Raw genomic sequence first — 21,930 nt, 5'->3', positions numbered from 1 at the left:
TGTTTTTTTTTTTTTTGGTGGCGGTTTCATCGCTTGGTGTTCTCATTAACACAGACCACGCAGGTGAGTGTGTTATTTTTGTAAACACCTACGTTATTTTGTATACTAACACAAATAACTATGTTGGCTTACTTCTGCTGGGTGCTTAGCTCTGAGCCATTTCCTCCTGCATCCCAGCCTGAGCGGGCTTTGAAGTCAAGTTTGAAGTCGGCAAAATTGACTCATCAAATGCCAGGGTTGTAGCACGTTGTTTATATGTCTGTTAGGCCCTTCCCCCCCCTATCCGGTCTAAACTTGAATGGGTAGGGCACGAGAAAAAGCTATGCTGTCTACCTTCGTAGTTTATGAGGTGCGGGACAGGGCATTGCTTTGTGAAATAAATCCTGGAGAATGGAGGTGTATGGAAGCCATCATGCTGCATTTCTTTCTTTCTGTTTAAAGATATTTTTACTGATTTCAGAGAGGGGAAGGGTGGGGGGAGAGAAAGAAACATCCATGATAAGAGAAAATCGGCTGCATGCCCCACCCTGGGATCAAGCCTGCAACCTGGGCATGTGCCCGACTCAGGGAATCGAACCACTGAGCCACGCCGGCCGGGCCATGGTACATTTCTTAAACAGTTCCAATGTAGCATGTTACCGTTAACACGTTTGGCGAGGAGACACCATTTTTGGGTATTTCTTCGCCATCTTCTGGACTTGACTTCATACTGAAAGGGTTTAAATTCTCTTTCCTGGAGAGTCCCCATGGCTGGGGGATGGTGTGATCACCTGGTCTTCGTGGGTGAATGTTGTAGAATGGCCCCGGGGGAGGCATCGTGCTAAGGATAGCCCCGATTTTATACGTGGGATCCAGTTCTCCTGAGTTGTCTCCGAATTGGTGATGTGTTGAACTGTTCCTCGGTGCCCGGCAGGAGCCGTGTACATCATGGACACCAGTGCAGTGTGTGCTTCAGTACTGAAAGCTTTCACCCCGATTTAGGCCAATGGCGCACTCTGTTGCTGGACTTGGAATTCGCTCTTCTCTAAAACGTGGATGATCATCTTCCTTAGTTTATTCCGATCAAATAATATGCCTATGAAATGCTGAAACAAAGAGCGGGGCCCGGTCCATAGAAGGAGCTCCATGATTTCAGATGATTAGCAATGTTGTTTTATTCCCTGTGCTTCATCTTCGTTCTTAGCCTTTTGCACTTTTTTTTTAACTCCTCACCTGAGGATATGTTTATTTATTTTATTTTTTAAAATTGATTTCAGAGAAGGAGAGGGAGAGGGAGAGAGAGAGAAACATCAATGATGACAGAAAATCATGGATCGGCTGCCTCTTGCACGCCCCCTACTGGGGATCGAGCCCGAAACCCGAGCATGTGCCCTTGGCTGGAATCGAACCCAGGACCCTTCAACCCACAGGCCCCACGCTCAGTCCTCTGAGCCAAACCAGCTAGGGCACCTTGTATCTTGTATTTATTTTTTTAAAATATATTTTATTGATTTTTTTACAGAGAGGAAGGGAGAGGGAGAGAGAGTTTGAAACATCGATGAGAGAGAAACATAGATCAGCTTCCTCCTGCACCCTCCCTACTGGGGATGTGCCCGCAACCAAGGTACATGCCCTTGACCGGAATCGAACCTGGGACCCTTCAGTCCGCAGGCCGATGCTCTATCTACTGAGCCAAACCGGTTAGGGCTAGGGCACCTTTTACACCTTCTAAGCACCTTTATGAGAGCCAGGCTGCCCTGCGGGCAGTGATTGGTGTCCTGGCTTCCCACAAGGGTCTGGTCACGCCGGTTAAGATGCTTTTAGGGGCAACTCCTCTTTTAGTTAATTGAAACTGCGGGAGTTTTGCAGTCAGTCCTCTCCTAGAATTTTTTTTTTTTTTTTTTTTTCTGGAGGGAGCCTATGATTCTGTCTGGACTGGGGCAGCCTCTTGTTCGGAGTCGGTCTCATTCTGAGCAAATTCCCCTCCCCCCTCTGGAGCTAGTAATGACTGCCCTGGCGGAGGCGCCTCCTTTCCCTGCAGGCTGTGCAAGGGTGAGTAATGAATGCCAAGGTGCGGTGCTATTCGAGGATAAATAACAGCGATGATGTTTATTGCCCATGTTGATATTGGCCGCAGCCTGCTCTTAGTAACCAGTCTCCCCCTGAGCACTGCCCATTTGACGTCGCATAATGCCCAAAGTCCTATTACGTTAGAACTGTATAGTCTCAATATTTGTGTTTTCGGATTCCTCTACTTCCTTCATTTGCTTTATGGTTAACGAGTCAGTTGTGTTAGTTAGAGAGAGACTCATCAGGCCCAGAATAGAGTCACTTGTGCGAAAGCCCCACACCAGCAAACCAAGACCTAATACCTAACCAGTTACACTTGCAACGTTCCCCAGGAATGTGACTTGGCCAGCCGGCCTGGAATTTCCTGGTTAGCACCGGAGGCAGTCGCCTGATGGACCCTTCATTTCCCCTTGGGAGGAGGGGGGCGGTCCTTGTTTGACACAACCGATTTCCGGCTGATAAATTTCTTTTCTTGCCCCCCTTTCCGCCTCTCAAAGCTTTCTATTTTATACAACCCTTTAGAGCACCTCTCCACTCGCCTGCTGGGAAGCTGCCCGATTCCTGAATTGTTCAGTAAAGCCAATTAGGTCTTTAATTTGTTTTGTTAATCCTCACCTGAGGATTGTTTTTCATTGATTTTTTTTTTTTTTTAGAGAGAGGGGAAGAAAGGGAGGAAAGGAGAGAGACACATTGATTGGTTGCCTCCCACGTGTGCTCTGATGGGAGGGGATCAAGCCTGCAACCTAGATACGTGCCCTGACCAGGAATCGAACCCGCTACCCTTAGGTGTGTGGGACCAACACTCGCCCTGGAGCTACACCGGCTGGGGCTAGATGTTTAGATTTTACTTGGTTGGGTTTTCATTTAACAATGGAATTATTTTTCCCCTTGGACTTTGCCTCTGATTTGTTTTGTTGGAAACTTAGTTTGCAAATAGGCATTGTGTTACTTCTCACCTTTATTAGCTTTTTTTGGTTTTAATATCAGACCTTGAAGAGTTTGTAAAAATACCAATGGCCGGGCGGGGGGGAGGGGCAGGGGGTTGAGTTAGGGTAAAAGCTCACCCTGTGTTTCAAATTTGCATGTGTTTCCATCCGTATGCATGTGTGTCCATGGGTTTGAATCTTCTGATGCAGCATTGCTTGTTCTTATACTGTTTCCCAACTCGTGGTCTTTCCATTGCTTGTCCCATCTTCTCACTTCCCTTTTTAGGGCAGTTCTGTTCACAGCAGCTTGGGCTTGGAGGTCTGTATGGGGCTGCAGCAGTGCGTGTGGCTACGCTGTGGAGCCCTCAGCGTGGTGTTTGGTGAACTGGAACCAGCATTAAAAAAAAAAAGGCAGGAGGCTAGGATATGAAAATGAACCTCAGGGTTTTGCATCTCGTTGGGTGGCTAAGCCCAGCTGTGCCTGGAATGACGGCACTCTTTCGATTTGGAGTGACAGTAGCATTTGGTGAACAGTTTCTAGGAATATACCAGAGAAGATTTACATTTTATTGAGTGCTGACTGTATCAGCCGCGTTTGAAGAGATGTTTAAATGTAGATTTTACTTAATGGGGGTTAGTGTAGCAGAGTTGCTTAGTGACCTCCTTAGGGGTAACCAGTTCTCCAAATGAACTGTCAGGGAGCACGCTTCCTTTGCAGGCCTGTGGGTGGCCCTGCACCCCACTGAGCTCCTTTGTATACCCCCTTCAGTTGACTTGTATACTCAACAAGAATTTGTAGCCACTTCTCACCTTTATTAGCTACTTCTCACCTTTGTTGATTCGGCTTGTGCTGGTATTCCTGCATTTCAAATACACACCAAACCAACAGCAGAAATTGAGTGTGAGCGATGTTTCCGTGAAAACGAAGTTGATTTGCTTTGGGAAGATTCCATAATAGCTGTCATTAAAGTGCCGACTATGCGTGAGCCCGGGACTGGAGTCCTTTATTTGTGCTCCTTAGAGTAATCCTCACAGGCCTGTGAGGTATGATTATCATTCCTACTGTGTAGATGAGAAAACCGAGGCACAAGGTAGAGTAAGTGGTAGAATCGTAGTCAAACACTGGCGTTTTGGCTACACTTAAACATCTTTTCAAAAGTTGCTGTCAGATTAGAGGGATTAGAGGAAAGTATATAGGTCTAGAATATTCACAATTATCTTTTTTTGTTTGTTGTTTTTGTTAATCCTTTCCCTAGGATATCCCCCCAGCAACCCAGGTACCTGCCCTTGACCGGGAATTCTAACCCAGAACTGTTTGGTGCGTGGGCAGACGCTGAGTCAGTCACCCCAGGCAGGGCTGTCCTCTGCTTATCTTAACATTCCTTTTAAAGAAACCAGAAACTCAAAATCACCTCATTGTAAGTGTGAGTGATGCCAGAACACAGTGCTGTTCAAAAGGCTGTGATTTCACATCAGAAGTGGTTCCCACGGGGTGGTTTGGGAGGCAGCGTGGGGGTGGTTTGCCCAAAAGCGGGTGGGCAGGAGCGGGTGACCCAGGGACCTCAAAAGAGCTCTGCCCTTGTGCACTGTGACTCCCCTTGATGAAGATTGGACTTTGCCTCTGATTTGTTTTGTCGAAACTTAGTTTGCAAATAGGCATTGTGTTAGAATCACTTAAAAACAAAAAAAAAAGACTAGCACCTACCTGATTAGATTTTAGGGCTTTAGCAGTAGGTGTGTCCAGGTGGGTCCTTTGCTTGCTAGCATTGGGACTATGGTGTGCCCTTCAGGGAAATGGCTCTTGAATGTGTGGTGTGTCTCTTCCGAAGTTAGAATTAAGTAAAATAATATATCTGAAGCAGTGAATTTTCAACTAAGGACATCCCCTATCCTCCCGCTCCCCCGCCCCCCCCCCTTGACTTTTGGCTGGAGATATTTTTGTTTGGGTCTGGGATGCAACTGGCATCAAGTGGGTAGAGGCTAGGGATGCTTCGGAGCATCCTACAATCCTACAACGCCCAGCACAACCCCTCACAGCAAAGGATTTCTAGTATCTAGCCCTTGAGACGCTGGTCCAGAGCATGCAGCCAGGTGCTTGCCACAGAGAGTGTTGGTTGTTATTGAGAAAGTTGTCTTTTAACCTCGCCTTTCGTTTTTCTTTTCTGTGGCGTGATCCTGGGACCCCACTTCCTTCCTGCGACACGGCGGACTTAAGTGCTATTTGCTGCTATTGAGGTTAGCAGCCACGCCTTTTCAATCTCCTTTGACCTCCAGAGTTGCTGTGTTACAAAGTCTAAAGAATACAGCTTATTGGGCTGAAAGGAATTCTTGGTCAAGGATTAAACTGGTCCCATCTCTCCCTGGGGTTCTAAAGGGATGGGATTAAAGGGAGAGTAGTGGGTGCAAAGCTTTTTACGTTCTTACCTGGTAGAAAGCTGGCCTCGTGTTCTGTATGACCCTTAGTCCATTGCCAGACCTGGATTGGGTAGGTATTTGTTCCTTATCCGGGCTTCTTGCTATAATTCATTTTTCCCTAATGATATCCACGCTTGGGGGCCATGTTTGATGCGCCCTAAGTAGCATGATAAAGGTAAGATGACTACTGTCTAGCACCGGTTGGGAATTTTACAAACGTACTTCATAAAGGTAGGTTTTTTCCTCCACTGGATTTTCTTTCCCACTGGATTTCTCAATCTGATGGCCCTTGGCCGTTATCCCCTGGAACTGTAAGCAGCATTTTCATACATGTGCCTTTTTCTGGGAAGAGGATCCATAGGTGGTGTTACCAGTGTCGGAGTAACTTCCAGAAGAACTGTCAAATCCTAGGAAGGTCTGCTCTTGAATACTGATCATTCTGTAATGTTAAAAACAGCTCTTGCCCTAGCTGGTTTGGCTCAGCGGATAGAGCATCGGATCCGAGGACTGAAAGGTCCCGGGTTCAGTTCTGATCAGGGGCACGTGCCTGGGTTGTGGGCTCGATCCCCAGTATTGGGAGCGTGCAGGAGGCAGCCAAGATCTTTCTCTCTCATCGATGTTTCTCTCTCTCTTCCTCTCTGAAATCAATAAAGATATTAAAAAAATAAAACAAAAAACCAGCTCTTTTCTGCCCGGCTGGTGTGGCTCAGTGGTTGAGCATCAGCCTGTGAATCAGGAGGTCATGGTTTGATTCCGTCAGTCTGAAATCAATTAAAAAATATATACCCCCAAAACATAATAGTTTTGAAATTATCATTTATAGATCTAATTCACTCCTAGCCAGTCATTGTTCATGGCATAGTACGAATATTTCACTTTTTTTCGTTTTCACACACAAACGTTGAGTATTTTTTTTTTTTAATCTTAGGATTTCAGAACTTTGAACAATTTTATACGTCCTGCCCCTTTCCCAAGTTTGGTAATTTATTTAGATTACATACCACAGTTTCTTCTTTTTTTTAATCCTTGAGAGAGGAAAAGACAGAGAGAAACATCAGTGTGAGAGAAACATCAATTGGTTGCCTCCTGCATGAGTCCTGACCAGGCTGTGCCTGGGAGGAGCCTGCAACCGAGGTATGTGCCCTTGACCAGAACTGAACCCGGACGCTTTTGGTTCGAAGGTCACCACTCTATCCCCTGGGCCAAACCAGCGAGGGCTATACCCATAGTTTGGATTGCATGATTCATATGGATATTTTGAGGTTTACTGGATAATATCAAGGTGCTTTTCAAAGCTCCTAGTGATTATTTTTTCAATAATGGTATATGAGTACTATTTTCCTTTCTTACCATCATTTAATATTATCAGGCTCTTAAAATTTCTGCAAAGCAAATGAGTGTAAAGTATTGTTGTAATATACAGATCCCAAATTACCGATGAGGTTTAATTACCTTTCCATAAATTTATTGGCCATTTCATTTCTGTAGTTGCATGCCCATTTCCTTTGCCCAATTATCTGTTGTTTTTTTCTTTGATATGTTATTCTAATGTTGTATGTATTAGTATACATTTTTTGTTGTGTGTACATTGAGATTTCTTTTCTCTGTCCTTGTCTTTTAACCTCATTTATATGGTTTAGTGTTCAGAATCATAGGCCTTGAGGCAGAGGTGGAGATAAAGATCTTTGACATAGATGTGTGATTAGAAGGAATTGTTCTGCATCTGCCTTTGGGTGCATTAATAATCTGTTGAACTGAAGAATGTGCAAATGATTCGGGACAGCAATACCAATGTAGAGGTTGAGTGGTGTGTATTCCACACTCCAGACTGGGGGTGGGGATGATGACATCACACACACACTTGGGCTACGCCTCTGCTGTAAAATGAGGGTGATTATGTCTTCTTTGTTGAAGGATTAAAGGAGAGTTTTGCATGGATCTGATACATAAGTGCTCCAAAAATATTAGCTGCTCTACCAGCGATAGAGCTTTTAGTCTGGAAATAAGCTTTATGCAATCACAGTGTAGATTGCTTTGTGCTTTTACCTGGTTTTGCTTGCACCAGCAACAAAAACTAGCCCTGCCAAGCTGTTCAGCCATTTTGTTAAGTTTAGGGAAAAAAAAAAACACACCCTTCCTGCGCCGAAATGGCAGCTCTTGGGTGGGGAACCCACAGGCCTGCTCTGCAAGTGCAGTGTTGCCGTGCTGCCCCCTGGTGGCCATTTGGGAAGTGGCGATGAAAAAGTAAAAAAAACGGAACAATAGCTATTCATGAATGCTGGTGGCATTCAAAGTCTGTTTGTAAGAAATACTTAAATCACTCCATTTGCCAGCTTCAAAAAGGACTTCGAAATGATACCAACTTGTTTTTATTCACAAATGAACACAGTGCTAACGTTTTTCCATAAGCATTCATTTTTCTGTCGGAATCTAAAATGCCAGTTTGGACTTGAATCCCTTTCATTTGTTTTTGCGTTATATTTCCCTTGTATTGATTGTTCAATAAAATTTTACAAAACTTGTTTCCAACTTAGATTTTAAGTAATTCTTAGGTACTTTTTTTCCTTTAAAAATTTTTTTTACTTTTCCATTACAGTTTACATTCAATATTATTTTGTGTAAGTTTCGGGTTCAGGCACTTATTTTTCATGAGGATTCTGTGTGTATGGTGGATAATTCCTGACAATTCCATTTTTTAAGTTGCCTTATAACTATTCATGCCACCAACGGGCACTAGCGGGGAAGAACTTGTTATTAGGAGGGGAATCCGGGCCGGGATGTGAAATGCTAAACTCTCTGATGTGTGGGCAGTGAGGCTTCGGCGTTTACGGAGTGCTGCTTTCATAGCTGTCATGGGATGCCCTCATGACCTACAGGTAGAGTTCGGCACAGGTTACAAGGTGGCACAGGCCTGAGATGGGCTAGGCTGAGACCCAAGCCCTGGATGCCAGCCAGCCTTCCTCTTTCCTGGTGCCTGGTGCCCACCTTCTCTTTGGTCACAGGTGCTTTTACTGTGTAGAGCAGGGGTCCTCAAACTTTTTAAACAGGGGGCCAGTTCACCGTCCCTCAGACCGTTGGAGGGCCGGACTATAGTTAAAAAAAACTATGAACAAATTCCTATGCACACTGCACATATCTTATTTTGAAGTAAAAAAAACAAAACGGCAAAAACACCCACATGTGGCCCGCGGGCCGTAGTTTGAGGACACCTGGTGTAGAGGACCAAGGACTCAGTAGGTATAAGGAGGCCTTGGCAATACTGAGTCGCTGTTACGGAGAAGCCTGACGGGGCATAACAGGGATAAGATCTATTGCCCAAGTCTCTAAGGTTTTGTGCCCTGGTTGTAAAATAGAATATGCTCTTTAGAGCCAGACTTGGGGTGGAATCCCTGCCTCCTGGGGAGTAACCAAAATCATATCTATAAAGCACTTAGAGAAATGCCTGGTACCTATTAGCGATCATGCCGTTAATAAATGGCTTTTTACTTCTCCCTTTTGCAAAATAGAGACCTCCCCCTCCCCCTTTATTTTATTTTTTTAAATATATTTTTTAATTGATTTTTTTACAGAGAGGAAGGGAGAGGGAGAGAGAGTTAGAAACATCGATGAGAGAGAAACATCGATCAGCTGCCTCCTGCACACCCCCTACTGGGGATGTGCCCACAACCAAGGTACAAGCCCTTGACCGGAATCGAACCTGGGACCCTTGAGTCCGCAGGCTGACGCTCTATCCACTGAGCCAGACCAGTCAGGGCCCCCTCCCCTTTTATTGTCATTGCTTCCTCATCTTAGCAGAATGGCCCCTGTACTGTGTGCTGCTTACTATGACTCCCAAGGGATTTTTGTGGTCAATTCTACTTACCCTCCTGTTTTGACTTTTTGGGGTTTCATGCTCTGTCTTTTATCTCCTGCCTGCTAGACGCAGGGAGCTGTCTGTTAACATTTTTGTAGGTTCTGCCTCCCTTTCCCTGCTCCTTCTCTCCTGAATGGAAAGATCGTTTTTAAGCAGCGGAGTTGGGTGACCTGTGCACCCCCATTTCTTTCTCTGCCAAGTCTGTCCCCTTTATTTCTTTTTAAAGTGTCTTCGCTCCTCCCCGCATGTTCCTGAATTGCCTTCTCAAGCTTTCTCACGGTGGGAATTGCCTTCCAGGCCCCAAGGTTGATAATCTTCCCAGAGCCTTTCCTTCTGATTTTGTGGCTTGTGCTGTCCCCTGTCTTAGGTTGCCTCCTTAAGCAGTGTTTATTTTGTTGTTGTTGTTTAATCCTCACCCAAGGATATTTTTCAACTGATTTTTAGGGAGAGTGGAAGAGAGAGAGAAAGACAGAGAAACATCAATGTGAGAGAAACACATCGGTTGGTTGCCTCCTGAACGCCCCCCAGTCAGGGCCGGGGCCGGGGAGGAGCCTGCAACCAAGGTACTTGCCCTTGACCGGAATCAAACCCGGGACCCTTTGGTCCGCAGGCCAACGTTCTAGCCACTGAGCCAAACTGGGTAGGGCCCTGAGGAATGTTTAGAATGAGGAAGGGCAGGGATGTGTGGTGGCCAGTAGCAGTCTGCATTGCCTTAGGCCTTCCCCATAGCATCTGTATGTTCTTTGTGTTTATTTTCTTCTGTGAGGCCTCCTCCTGCGGGAGGTCCTCTGGTGTGGGGTTAATGTGTATGTTTTTAGGGCGCTGCCATGCATCTGATGAGCACCTGTTGTTGAGGACATTGATTGGAAAGTCACAGCCACACTGCAGTCCTACTTCTTGGGTAACCCTGCCTGGGTTTGTTTTTTGCTGTGTTGCATTTCCCTCTGTTTTTGTCTTGAAGAGGGAGGGATGATACTAAATAAATAAAACTTAGTGGATTCAGATAGATCGACCTGTTTCACCTGGGAGAATTACTTAAGTACTTCTGAGCTTCAGATTTTTTTCTTTTCATCTGAATGAAGGAGAAAATAATATTCTCCTTCTGAGTTTTTGTCAGAGAAACTAATCTATATAAAACGAGAGGCTCAGTGCATGAAATTCATGCATGGGTAGGGTCCCTAGGCCTGACCGGTGATCAGGGCTGATCTGTGGGGTGATCATGGGGTCCCCGCTGACACCTTCCTTGGCTGGCCTGGGGCCTGTGGGCTGGGGGCAGCTCCTGCATTGAGTGTCTGCCCCCTGGTGGTCAGTGTGCGTCATAGTGACCAATCATTCTGCCATTCGGTCGATTTGCATATTGGGCTTTTATTATATAGAACTAGTGGCCCAGTGCGCAATATCGAGCTCAGTAGGCCGCCCGTCGCTCCTTCCACGGGAGCTGGCAGGAGGGAGCCGTCTGCGCCCGCAGGAGCCAGGAGGGAGCCATGAGTTTGGGGAGTTGGGAGGGAATCGCCACTGGCGCCCGCAGGGGGGCGTCGGGGGCGGAGACCTAGAGGTGCTCCATGCGCGAGCAGCCTCAGTCGTTACTGGGACACCGTAATGGACAGTTGGCTTATTACCTCTTTACATATATAGATAGCTGGAATATACAAGCACTCAGGAAATGGTAGCCAATAAGGATGTTGAGAATGATACTAAAGATGTTACTTGCAATATAAGAATACAGAAGGAAATTTGGATTTTGTATCAATTGACTAGCCACTGTCCAGTCATTTTACTGCTAGGGTTTTTTAAAACAGATTTATGTGGCTGTTCTTAAGTCTTTTTAAATCTACGTGTATTTTTTCCTTATTAAGTAATTCAGCATCTGAAGAAGCCTCGGGTTCCGACTCAGGCAGCCAGTCGGAGAGCGAGCAGGGCAGCGACCCAGGAAGTGGGCATGGCAGCGAGTCGAACAGCAGCTCCGAGTCTTCGGAGAGTCCGTCGGAATCTGAGAGTGAATCGGCCGGGTCCAAGTCCCAGCCGGTCCTTCCCGAAGCCAAAGAGAAGCCAGCCTCCAAGAAGGAGCGGATAGCCGACGTGAAGAAGGTATCTCCTTTGCTGTACTTTGCCAGTCGCCTGCAGCTGGGGCCAGCTAGCAGCCTTCCTTTCCCAAGGAAACTCCTTAGGCATCTCGATAAGGAAGCCACAGCCCCCTTTTCTAATAACATGCTGCCCCTCGATATAAATGGGGACTGCTTTCTGCTCTACTTGCTGATCACAGGCTATCCTATATAATAAAAGCCCAGCTACCATAACGGCGGTACGACCAGAACGACTGCTCGACCACTCCCTATGAGATGCGTTGACCAACTCTCGGTCCCTTCCCCTGGTCTGCAGGCTCCAATTGCAGCATGGCGAACGGGGAACCATGGCGAACCGGGTGGGGGGCGGCAGGGCGGGACTGGGGACTGGCAAGCGGGCAGAAGATGGCCATGATCACAGGCTAGGCCTAGGGACCCTACCTGCGCGCGATTTCCTGCGCTGGGCCTCTAGTTAAAGGAAATAATTACATAAGCTATCAAATTATAGGGAAAAAGCACAAATTTCTATAATTTTGGTTTTTAACATTTTAAAAATGTGGTTAAGCCCCGCTGGTATAGCTTAACCTGTGAACCAGAAGGTCACGGTTCAACTCCCAGTGAGGGCACATGCCTGGGTTTCAGGCTCGATCCCCAATGAGGTGTGTTTAGGAGGCAGCCCATCAATGATTCTCTTTGATCATTGATGTTTCTCTCTCATCATTGATGTTTCTCTCACTCCCCCTCTCCCTCTGTGAAATCAATAAAAATATATATATTTTAAAAATTAAAAGGTGGTTAAAATTTTTTTTTTATGTACAATACTGCACAGTGGAGAGTTCTTTTTTTGTGGAGATGAAAGGAAACCACAGGAACCATGCATGGCTTGTGTAGTGTGTTTAAAACTTTGCTGAAATAGTGTTACTGTCTAGCATTCACCCCTGTTAGCGTACAAGACTGCATATATTTAAATTATTTTAAAAAGGTGAAGGGGGAACTCGGAAAGAGTCATTACTAAGACTGAATTTCAAGACAGAAATAAATACTTCAGGCAGAAATATTAAAATATACTTTTAAAATTTAGGTCATCAGTTCTAAAACGTGCATAAAGTTAACACGTGGATGGACATCACAGCCAGTTAGATAGATTGCATTGTGCCTCTAATGATTATTATTCTAAAAGGAGAGCTTTTAAAGAAGGTTCTTTGTTTTCTGTATACACATCCCTTTAAATGGTAGCTTTTCATTGATACCATTAGCCCTTAAAGGGATTGAGGTGATTTTAGGATGTATGCATTACAGTATACATATTGTAATAAAGTCCCAAGAGTTGAACCTAAATGCCTGTTTAATATTTATAAGTGATAAAACTGGTTGGTATAGGGACACAAAATAGTTTAGCCTCCACCCCCGTTACTTAAAGCTTCATGAATACCTGTGTTGAAGAATTTCACGGCCCTAGCAGAGGTTCAGAAGGGGGTGGGGGCAGGGTGGGCTGACAGAACAAGAGAAGAGCTCTCCCTCCTTCCTTTCTCGGCCACACTTGCTCAGGGTCCGCCCTCTGCTGCCTCTTTGGCCCAGAGTTCCTGCCACGCGGTTGTCCTAACGCCTTCCGGTTGGACCTTTTGTCTTCTGCCTCCCAGATAATTCCAAGGCCATTATGGACTTTCCACCTTTGTAAGCGGAAGGCACCGGGTCACAGGATTACATCGGAGTCTAGTTCTGGAATGCCTGTTTCTGGGCCATCTCCTTTGTTTTCTTGGGCAGCCTTGTTTTCCACAGCTGACTTGACGTTTTTTTTTGTTTTTTGTTTTTTTAAATATATCTTTATTGATTTCAGAGAGGAAGGGAGAGGGAAAGAGAGATAGAAACATCCATGATGAGAGAGAATCATGGATTGGCTACCTCCTGCACGTCCCTTAATGGGGATCAAGCCCGCAACCCAGGCATGTGCCCTTGACCTGAATCGAACCTGGGACCCTTCAGTCCGCAGGCTGACGCTCTGTCCACTGAGCCACACCAGCCAGGGCTGACTCGGCGTTTTTTAAAGGCACTGTTGCCAACGCCCTCCCTTGGCTTGGTGACACTTTTTTTTCTGCGTCGTCTTTCATCAAGTTTGTCTCCTTTGAGGTCCACTTTACACATACATCCCGAGTCTCGGGCGCTTGCCTCACTTTCCAAATATTTTCTTGACATTAGCTGTCACCCAGGTATTGATGACAAAGCCCCATTGCTATTCTGGGCTGTCAAGCACCTCTTTTGCGTGTTTATTCCATTTTCCCTTCGGCCTTCCACAGTTCGGTCCAATTCATTCCGCCCCCGGGACTGGTTTTCCTGAAAGAGCACAGGGTGCTTGGCCAGTGATCTGTTGGATGGAGAGAGAGATGGGGGGCTAGACTCCAATCACTAGAGGCTGAGGAAGGAGGAGCCTTGTGTATTTTCTCTACACGTTTGCTGGCTTGAGTCTTTGTAGAAGATGGAGCTAAAATACGCTGTGAAAAAATGTCCTCTTCAACCAGTCCCTCCTTTGAGCTTTAATTTGTCATCGCTGGTGAGGATTGTTAGTAAAAATAATTCTAAATAATAGTTAGTAAAAAGAGTTACAAGCTATTAATACTTATTGTTAGTAAAAATAGTTACTCCTAAGAGTAAAATGAGGTGTGCTAGAGAAAGGATAGCAGTGATTCTCCTTCAGAAAATTTCTAAATATTAGAAATACCTACTTTATATGTATCTGGCATCTTATACGTCCTGCGGGATTTAAAGAAATACACAAATGCCCCGATTCTGATTTGATGAGACTTGGTGGGACCCTGCTTGTTTTTTTTTAAATTTCTCAGGTGGGTCAATAACCAGTCAAAGCTGAATGGAAAACATTAGGGGCTTAAAATTCATCAGTAAATAAATTTGTCCTTAGTGGAAGCAAGTGTTCTCTTGCCATGTTGTTCAGTTGTAAATTTATGTTTTAATGATGGGTACGCAGTGTACCATGTGAGTTTAATAGCCATTAGCAGTGAAGAGGCATTGTTACACTTTAATGTGTTCTAGGATAATGCACCTTATTCTTTTTAAAGATGGGAGTTTATTTGTCTCATAAACAAAACTAACCAAAACAACCCCTTTTTTTTTTTTAACTTTTTAAAATTTTTTATTGATTTTTTTACAGAGTGGAAGGGAGAGGGATAGAGAGTTAGAAACTTCAATGAGAGAGAAACATCAATCAGCTGCCTCTTGCACACTGCCTACTGGGGATGTGCCCGCAACCAGGGTACATGCCCTTGACCGGAATCGAACCTGGGACCCTTCAGTCCGCAGGCCGACGCTCTATCCACTGAGCCAAACCGGTTAGGGCCAAACAACCCTTTTGATATTTAGTTCCTTGAATGCTCTTAAATTAAAATACATGTTGCAATAATGAAAATAGTAAATGGAGGGGGTGTCAGGAAAAAAGATTCATGCATGGTCTGTTAATTTTACAGATGTGGGAAGAATATCCTGATGTTTATGGGGTTAGGCGGTCAAACCGAAGCAGACAAGAACCATCACGATTTAATATTAAGGAGGAGGTAAGAAAAAGAAATGTTTTAAGGGGATGTATTGAAGCTCCTTATCTGACCTCATCCTTTCTGACTCTGGTATGTATTGCCATGAACAAAGACTCAGCGTCAGGGTGGGAGTTAAGTGACTGATGTGAGCTTTCTAGAACCTAGTACAGCAAGGAAAGCGACGTGGGGCTTTAAAAAAAGAAACTTACCAGAAAGAACATGTAATAGTGAATGTTTCAGTAGAGGGTTAAGATTATTATACAGAACTGGCCTTAAATTAAAAAAAAAATATTTTTTGACATTTCTCATAGTGAAATTGATTGTAGTAAGATACTTTTTAAAAATATCTAGGTCGTAAATCTCCTATATTTTTCGTTCACTGAGTAACTTGCCTGGTAAATAAATACAAAACAATGGAACGAGATTCAGGGTTATTTCTGAGAAAAGCGTTACTTGACATAAGTAATGTATTTTATCTAATTTCTTTACATTTGGTTTCCTGACTCACGTTTAGTGTGCCGTATAAAATGTTTTGCACGGATTTACTCTGTGGTCTAATTGTGAGAGATTGGTGGTTTTCAAAATTAGTACTACTTATTGGGTTCCGTGGTTCCTATAGAATCAGACTTTTCTTTGTCCGTGTGATATTTTTTTGTGGATTCTTACCTCCGTGTTAGGTTTATAGATTACATTCTGAAGAGATGCTTTTTTTTTGTCTCAATGAGGTGACCCCTGTCTCTGCTATTCTTAACTATATATCATCCTTCAGCTAAAAGTTAAATATTGATAGCCAAAGGTTAGTGAGTTGGGGTGGATTTTAGTAAGTGTGTTGGAAAAATCTAATTGTCGGTAACATTTGCATTGCCTTTACGGTGTTCTATTTTGACCTCTGAGCTTTAGCCTTAGCTTTCTTCCCCACAGCGTGTAGGACTGGGTCGCTCAACTCTCTTGGCCACAACCAATCACATAGTTGTCTGAGCCTTTTGAATAGCAGTTAACACGTTCTCTGTAGAGCACTGGAATAAGAGCAGTGGGGATGGTTTGCCATTTTGCTTAACTTTGGCGGAAAAGAGCTGTTCAAAGACGTCCTTGACTGTGAACTTCCCTCGGCCACGTGCTGTTAGCAGAGCACTGTTGCTGAGCATGCTCTCCGATGAGTCTAAAATGAAACCGATCAGTAGCCACCGCCTCTAATGACACATTCAGTGTTGTGGCGTTTTCTGGTGACATTCTAGATCTGCACGGTCGCCACTAGACGTGATGTTTAAAATTTATATTCACTGAAATTGAGTCAAATGAAAAACTCCATCCCTGAGTCCCACTAGCCCCCACTTCAGGGTCCCGGTGGTCACACGTGGCTGCTGGCCGTCATATCTGATGGGACTGCAGAGCAATGCCATCATTCCAGAAACTCCTACCGTCCTGCACGCTTGGAGGAGTCAAGCTGAGAAATACCACCTGGCATTAGATACAACTCAGTAATGACACACAAATTAATCCTCAAAGCAAAAGCAGAGAGGGCGCCACTGAGCGAATACTGGGGTTTCTTTCCGCCTGGAAGCTCATGTCGAATGATGTTATACTGAGTAGACTTGTTAACCAGGGCCCAGTGCGGACCCTGAGAACTGTGAATTAAAGTCTGTGCTCCTTTCTCCCCCTCCCACACGGAAGGCCAGTAGCGGGTCTGAGAGTGGGAGCCCAAAACGAAGAGGCCAGAGGCAGCTGAAAAAACAGTAAGTCTTTCCCGGGGGCGATGCCTTCACGTGGTAGATGGGGACGTGTCAGCGTGTCTGGGACTGCCTTCCTTGTGTCTCCAGCCTGCCCCAGGTCCCAGAGCCCGCTTCTCTATCTGACTATCTTGGCTCACTGTCCAGCTTGACCTGCTGCTGCAGCAGCAGCATTCAGAGCCCAAGATTCTCAGTGCTCGACTCCTAAGTAAGTATTTCCCTCCAGGCTGCTCTCCTTGGGGGCAGACCCCACCTTATTCCATCTGGGTAGCCCAATTAGTCCAATTATTATTATTTTTTTTAAATGTGCACAAATACCAAATATGTAGGCATTTGGTATTCTATTCTAGTCAAGCAAAGGGCAGGATTAGATTTGCCTTCATTTCCATTTGTTCTTTGTGTTGGCCTGACAATATTACATTGTTTGAACACCCATTTTGATAGGAAATTTCACATTGTCATTTCCATATAATTTTAACATTACAGTTCATAAGCCAGAGCACTTTAAATCTTGGCCTTAATGTGAAATTTCTTTATAACATGGATTGTATGCTCATTCTTTTAACATTTATTTTAATAATTCTACCTAAGATGTAAGATGCAACTATATTTGCTTTTTTTTTTCTTTCTTTTTGAAAAATAATTTTAAAAAATCTTTTTTTGGGGGGTGTGTGGATTCCTTGGAAAGTCTGGATTCTATAGCCCATCTTCTTAGGAAAATGTATAGCAGCATTTCAAAAAAAAAGGAAAAATGTAGATAGTCAAAACTTTGCACACAGATTTAGGGGTTTCTCATGGTACACAGTTGTCCATGGCCCTTATTAAGAGCCCCAGTTATGTATTCTCTGTTCTAAAACATTAGTAGTCCTAAGTATTTGGCCTAAGGCACAGTGATTTGAGTTTTTAAAATCCATTTCCTCATTTCCAAAATAGAGAATTGCTTATTCTGCCGACCTAACAGAAGTTACTAGAAAGTTTGCTAAGTCAGATGTTCCATATAGGCCTTAACACAGATGCAACTTTTCATCTGTGTTCTAGATAGCGAGTTCGAGTTAGAGAGGTGATGACTGTAGGCAAGCCTGCACGTGGTGTCTTAGAAGGCTTTGGTCCTACCTCAGTCCCATGGCCTGCTGGGGAGATTCTTCTCAGCCTCCCGGTCTCAGAGGCCTTTTGGGGGCCTTGGAGAAGCCCCTGATTGTTCTCTTCCCTCCACCACCCGGGACTTTGCTGGTCTCTTGACTGAGATCCAGGTACTGCTGCTGGGCTTAAAGACCCCGACTGCCTATTTTATTTATTTACTTACTTACTTATTTACTTACTTATTTATTGATTTCAGAGAGGAAGGGAGAGGGAGAGAGAGAGAGAGAAACATCAATGTTGAGACTCATTGATTGGCTGCCTCCTGCACGCCCCCTACTGGGGATCAAGCCTGCAACCTGGGCATGTGCCCTTGACTGGAATCAAACCTGGGACCCTTCAGTCCGCAGGCCGGCCGATGCTCTCTCCACTGAGCCAGACCAGCTCGGGCCCGACTGCCTGTCTTAATGGCCTTATCCCGGTGTGCAGAAGTCCGCATTTTTCAGCCATTGTCCCACTCATCGGTCTTCCCCTATACTTACTCTCCTTCTCCTGCCCTAAGAGCTCTCCAAGTCGGCAACTTTCAGAGGCCTTCAAGGACCCTTCCTTCCCCAGAGTAGAGCCGCTCGGTTCTGCACAGGGGGTGTCTCTGTAATGCCGTCCCCCTGCCTAGGCTCTTCCCAGGAACTTGTGTGGCCGCACTTCCTGCCGGGCCTGGGGAGCCGGCGTGGGGAGCCCTTCTCCTGAGTGCGGGTCATTAGAAAGGCACGGTGCTGGAGGCGCCCTCCGGGATCCGAGCTAGTGGGCAAGCCCAGTTTGTGGGGGGCGAGCTTCAGACTTGAGCGAGACTCAGGGAGGGGGACTTTGGAAATATCAGCACAGGGAAATGCTATTCTGAAACCCTCAGATTTTGAGACTTTTAAAAAGGAGCTATTTAGCCCCAGCCGGTTTGGCTCAGTGGTTGGAGTGTCAGCCTGTGGACTAAAGGGTCACAGTTCGATTCCAATCAAGGGCATGAACCTCAGTTGTGGGCTGCATCCCTGGCCTAGTCTGTCTCCCGCTCCCTTCCACTCTCTCAAAGAATCAGGGGAAAAAAAATCCTCGGGTGAGCATTCACACACACAAAAAAGGAACTATTTTTAAAAACTTTTTTAGGAATTAATTTCAGACTTTGTGACAATAAAAGCACAAAGACTAGACTGCCTGTGTACTTTACCATTGGTTACCATTCTCGCCCATTTCCTTTATTGTCGTGTTCTTTTTATATATACTAGTACACACGTGCAGTACATTTCTGAATCATTTAAGACGTACATGTGGCCTTTTACTCTTAAAATACATAAGAGTCCTAAGAATTAAGGATATTCTCTTTCATAAGCACAGTACAGTTTTAACATAAATAGATTTAGTATTGCTGAAATACTTTGGTCCAATTCATATTCCTATTTTTGTCAATTGACCAAAACTGTCTTTTCTAGGAGATCCAGTCAGCGGTTAGATGTTGTATTACTTGTCAGGCTCCTTTTATCTAGAGCGTTTCACAGGCTTTTATGACACTGACATCTTTGAAGAATAAGGCCTTACAAGGGACTGACTCCCCAGAGTCACGGTGGGAATTAGCATTTTGAAAGCTTAGAAGCTCCAGAGTGTGATGTCCTCGCACAGCGCATCTACAGGGCTGGGAAGTCATCCTCTGGTAACTAACCGACCACTCTTCACCGCACATCCCAAGCGACTTAATATTGCCGATCCTAACTTCACTTTTTCCTCCCTGTTCTTGAAAATGTAAACTCATCCACTATTCAATGTCAGGTACACTTCCACACAAAATCCGTGAGGCCTCCGATTACTCAGATCTTCCCAGTTAGGCCTCCAATTATTCAGATCTTCTCAGAATGTGTAAGCCTGGCTGGACTTTTTCCTGATTTTTTGGTTTTCAGGGTTGTGGTTGAGAGTTGGAGGGCGGGGGCTGTGCTGTAGCCAAACTACTTGTTTTCACGGGCTTCAGCGCTCTGGCACCTTTTAGGAAGGTTCTCAGGAATCCGCAGATCAGCCACCTTCGTACAGCAAGCTTCTCTTTGGCTTTGACCTGTTCTCCCATGAAAGTATCGATTTGACTTCGCAATTCTGCCACACTTGTCCTCATCAGAACCTCATTTCCTATACAAAGACCAAGGGACATAGTGGTAATTGTTTTATTTGCAGAGCAAGTACTTGTACTTGCTTGTAAGTTTTCTTCCTCCCTCTGTCCCCCCGAAATCCCCCCCCCCCCCGCCCCCCAGACATTTCATGCCCAGGGTATTCCTTCTTCCCTGCAGGTGAGAAATGAGCTAAATCCCTGTGGTATCTTGTGTGGTTTCCTTCTCGAGGAGGAGGCCTGTGGGCCAGTTGACTTGCTAAGTTTTTGTACGTTCTTGTCTTGGCAGAGTCTAAGTCCTCCTGGTTGTCCACACCTATAGGTCTCCCCTTTCACTAGAAAACTCGCCTCAGCACCCACTGCCAGTTCAGTCTCCTGAAGTGTAGAGGTAGACCTCCATTTGGCCTCTCAGTACCTGGTGGGGCGTGTAAATGACCACGCACACGTGACTGAGCATTTTTCTCACCTGATCTGCTGTCCCTTAGGTCTTCATTGTTCATGTTCTTTCACGTGTGTTTCCTGCCAGGCCACTTCTCTGCCGTTTGACTGTGAGCCCCTTGGGAAGCGCCATCAGTCCTGGACTTGGCCCCGGGGGGACTGCAGCCTCACGCGCCAGTCTCCCCGTCGCTGGAGACATCTTCCTGTCTTCCTTGCTGCCATCACTGCTAATCCTTGGATGCTCTAGCACACATCTATTTTCCAGTCTCTGGGAGAAGAGAATGAGATAGGTGCCCAGAATATAGGCATAAGGAGGTCTCGGTTTTAAAGAGACACTGAAGGGTTAGGCAGCGCTAAGAGGCCTTGGTGTCTTAACTCGCGTGCTTCCAGAAACCCCCTACCTGCCTGACCCATACACTGATGTGGCTCATTCTTTCTTTAATTTTCCCTTTACTTAACTAAGGCGTGAGTGCCGCTGCCTGCCTTTGAGCTGAGCTCCAGTACAAAGATGAGCATAAATGGCCCTGCCCACAGGGACTCAGCTATGAGGGAAATAGATGCGAAACGAACAGTGTCACTAGAACCTGAGTAATGGACATAAAAGGCTCCACTGCTTTTTCATGAAGGCTTAAAAAAAAAATATTTTCCCCTAAAGTTTACATACATTCAGGTATAGGGTGGCTCTGCTACCCTTTTTTTAAAAAATATATTTTTATTGATTTCAGAGAAGAAAAGAGAGGAGAGAGAGAGAGAAACATCAATGCTAAGAGAGAATCATTGATCGGCTGCCTCCTGCACGCCCCACACTGGGGATCGAGCCTACAACCCAGGCATGTGCCCTTGACCAGAATCGAACCCAGGACCCTTCAGTGCGCAGGCCGACGCTCTATCCACTCAGCCAAACTGGCTAGGGCACTCTGGCACCTTTTAGGAAGGTTCTCAGGAATCCGCAGATCAGCCACCTTCGTACAGCAAGCTTCTCTTTGGCTTTGACCTGTTCTCCCATGAGAGTATCGATTTGACTTTGCAATTCGGCCACACTTGTCCTCAGCAGAACCTCATTTCCTATACAAAGACCAAGGGGCGCAGTGGTAATTGTTTTATTTGCAGAGCAAGTACTTGTACTTGCTTGTAAGTTTTCTTCCTCCCTCTGTCCCCCCGATCCCCCCCCCCCCCCCAGACATTTCATGCCCAGGGTGTTCCTTCTTCCCTGCAGGTGAGAAATGAGCTAAGTCCCTGTGGTATCTTGTTTGGTTTCCAAGTGAACTTCAAAAACTGGGGGAGTAGTATAGGTATTGGGTATGGCTCTGTCAGGACTTCTCAAGTCTCAAGGATCCTAGGAACACCTTCCATGTCTAATAATTACGTCTTTGGCTGGACAGACAATTTAGTAGGTGGTAGGTTTATCACTGAAAAATAATTTTAGGGACTGTTTCCTCAAATGTATTCTGACGATGTTACAATATCCAGTATGAGTTCTCAGAGAGAAGTCTCTTTAACTGTAGCAGCAGCATCCGCACAAATTTGTTAAAACTAACAACTTAGGCCTCGCATTAGACCTCCTGAATCAGAACCCAGCTGGGGCCCAGAAATCTGAATGAACAAAGCCCTTTTAGTGACGCTGGTCAATGCTGAAATTTGAGAAATACCGATTGAGTATATATTATGGCTTCACTCTGGCTAGTGATAATAGTCAAATCAAA

At 45.2% G+C, this 21,930-nt stretch overlaps 1 protein-coding gene across 1 annotated transcript in view; it reads left to right on the top strand.

Moving 5' to 3' along the window:
• Positions 1–21,930, top strand: part of CHD2 (chromodomain helicase DNA binding protein 2) — an 86,842-nt gene that overhangs the window by 6,319 nt on the left and 58,593 nt on the right. Inside the window, exons 3-5 of the mRNA XM_008156467.3 lie at positions 11,100–11,331; positions 14,783–14,869; positions 16,520–16,581. Coding sequence (XP_008154689.2) covers positions 11,100–11,331; positions 14,783–14,869; positions 16,520–16,581 — 381 coding nt within the window. The remainder of the gene's footprint in view (positions 1–11,099; positions 11,332–14,782; positions 14,870–16,519; positions 16,582–21,930) is intronic.

This window comes from Eptesicus fuscus, chromosome 25 (assembly GCF_027574615.1).
Source record: "Eptesicus fuscus isolate TK198812 chromosome 25, DD_ASM_mEF_20220401, whole genome shotgun sequence".
Lineage (NCBI taxonomy): Eukaryota > Metazoa > Chordata > Mammalia > Chiroptera > Vespertilionidae > Eptesicus > Eptesicus fuscus.
Note: the sequence above shows the minus strand (reverse complement) of the source record. Positions and strands in the feature narration are given on the sequence as shown.